At 54.3% G+C, this 1,829-nt stretch overlaps 1 protein-coding gene across 1 annotated transcript in view; it reads right to left on the reverse strand.

The window, feature by feature from the left end:
• LOC103603846 (chromodomain-helicase-DNA-binding protein 5-like) overlaps positions 1-1,829 on the reverse strand; it is a 23,104-nt gene that overhangs the window by 11,510 nt on the left and 9,765 nt on the right. Inside the window, exons 10-11 of the mRNA XM_008588436.1 lie at positions 1,537-1,681; positions 978-1,137 (exon numbers count right to left, since the gene is read on the reverse strand). Coding sequence (XP_008586658.1) covers positions 978-1,137; positions 1,537-1,681 — 305 coding nt within the window. The remainder of the gene's footprint in view (positions 1-977; positions 1,138-1,536; positions 1,682-1,829) is intronic.

Raw genomic sequence — 1,829 nt, forward strand, 5'->3', positions numbered from 1 at the left:
CCCAAAAAAAAAAAAAAAAAAAAAAAAAAAAAAAGAAGACATACAGCCAGTAAGCACCCGAAATATCTTCAGCATCAGGGAAATGCAAACCAAAACCACAGTGAGCTCCCATGTCACACTCACTGCAAAGGCTAGAATCAACAAGTCAGACAGCAAGCACTGATGAGGATTTGGAGAAACCAGAAGCCTCACACAGGGGTGTTAAATGGTGCGGCCGTTTTGGAAAACAGCCTGGTAATTCCTCAAAAGGTGAAACAGTTATCATATGACCCAGCAATTCCATTCCTAGGTACATACTCAAGAGATCCGAATGCCTCTGTCTACACAAAAACTTAAAACACGAATGTTCCTAGCAGCAGTATTCACAATAGCCAAAAAGCAGAAACAAACCAAAATCCATCAACAGGAAAACGGATAAACAAAATGTGGAAAATCCATACAATGAAATGTTATCCAGCCGTAAGGAGTAAGGAAAAAGTGACACACGCTACAGTGTGGCTGAACCACGAAACATTAGGCTCAGCGACAGAAGCCAGACATGAGAGACACATAGCGTATGATTCCAGTTACAGTACATGAAATGTCTGGAATAGGAAAATCCGTAGGGACAGGAAGCAGGTTAGAGGCTGTCTAGGGCTGGCAAGAGGGAGAAACAGGGACGGCTAATGGGACAGGGTTTCTTTCCAGAGTGATGAACATGCCTCAGCACTAGATAGCAGCAATGGTTGCACAGCCCTGTGAAGATTCTAGAAACTGCCAAACAGCACAGTTTAAACGAGTGACTTTTACAGTATGTATATTAATTCTATCTCAAAACTGTTACTTGAAAGAAAAACTATTGAAAGAACAACACTTCAGCAGACAGAATTTTAGGGGTGAAGAGAGGCCATGTTTTGTGGGTTGCAAGGACTCGGGGTTACTGTGGCCTTGCCACCTCCCATGACCCAGGTGCCCTCCCCACTTGCCTGGACCCCTACCTGACAGGCCCAGCGGGGCTGGCGGGAGGTGGGCGGGGCTGGCGGGCACCGGAGTGTTGGGGTCCGAGGAGATGACCTCGCCCGGCTTCTTGCCCTCGTGCGCCTCAGGAATCAAGTCCGGGGTGCTGTGCTTCCCATTGACGTGCTCGAACTCCTGAACCTGAGGTGGCGGGAGGGAGGGAGGGCCGTGCTTGCAGCTCAGCCCTAAAGGTCTCAGGGTGGCCAGTGGGGCTGGGGGTGTCACAGGCTTGGGGTGGCTGATGCCTCCACCCAAGTTGGGCCAAGCCAGATGCACTCCTGACCACAAACTCCCCTGCCAGTTCCCCTGATTGTCTCCCTGTGAGTCCTCCATCCTGGGATCTGCCATCCTGGCCTCCACATCGCCCCCAACCCCCTCGCCCAGAAGGCTTTCCAGGTCAGTCCCTCTGGCCTGGCTCAGACCCTGGGCAGCTGTGTGACCTGAGCCAGGCCCTTGCCCTCTCTCTGCTGAACCCCCAGGGGCAGCGCCAGGGCCCTGGGTGGCCGCCAGGAAGGGCCCCGCAGAGGCTTACTCACCCACCTTCTTCCTAACTAGTGACATGACCCCAATGCGCGTGAGCACGTGCTGCCTGGACAGGCCCTCCCGAGGCACGCCGTCTGCAAAGGTCTCTGCGCCGTCCGCCCCCGGCTCACACAGGTGCCGCATGAAGAGGGACACATAGGCTCTGGGGTGGGGGGGGACTGGGGCTCAGGGGGTGAGGGGCCGGCAAGGACCCTCTGAGAGTGCTGGCAGGACCCCAAGGGGGACCTCCTGGCTGGAATCATCATCTATCGCCTGTGTCCTAAACAGGCCTGCGGGGCCAGGCCCCGGGA

The sequence above is a fragment of the Galeopterus variegatus genome, unplaced genomic scaffold, assembly GCF_000696425.1.
Source record: "Galeopterus variegatus unplaced genomic scaffold, G_variegatus-3.0.2 Scaffold4824, whole genome shotgun sequence".
NCBI classification, from domain to species: Eukaryota; Metazoa; Chordata; class Mammalia; order Dermoptera; family Cynocephalidae; genus Galeopterus; species Galeopterus variegatus.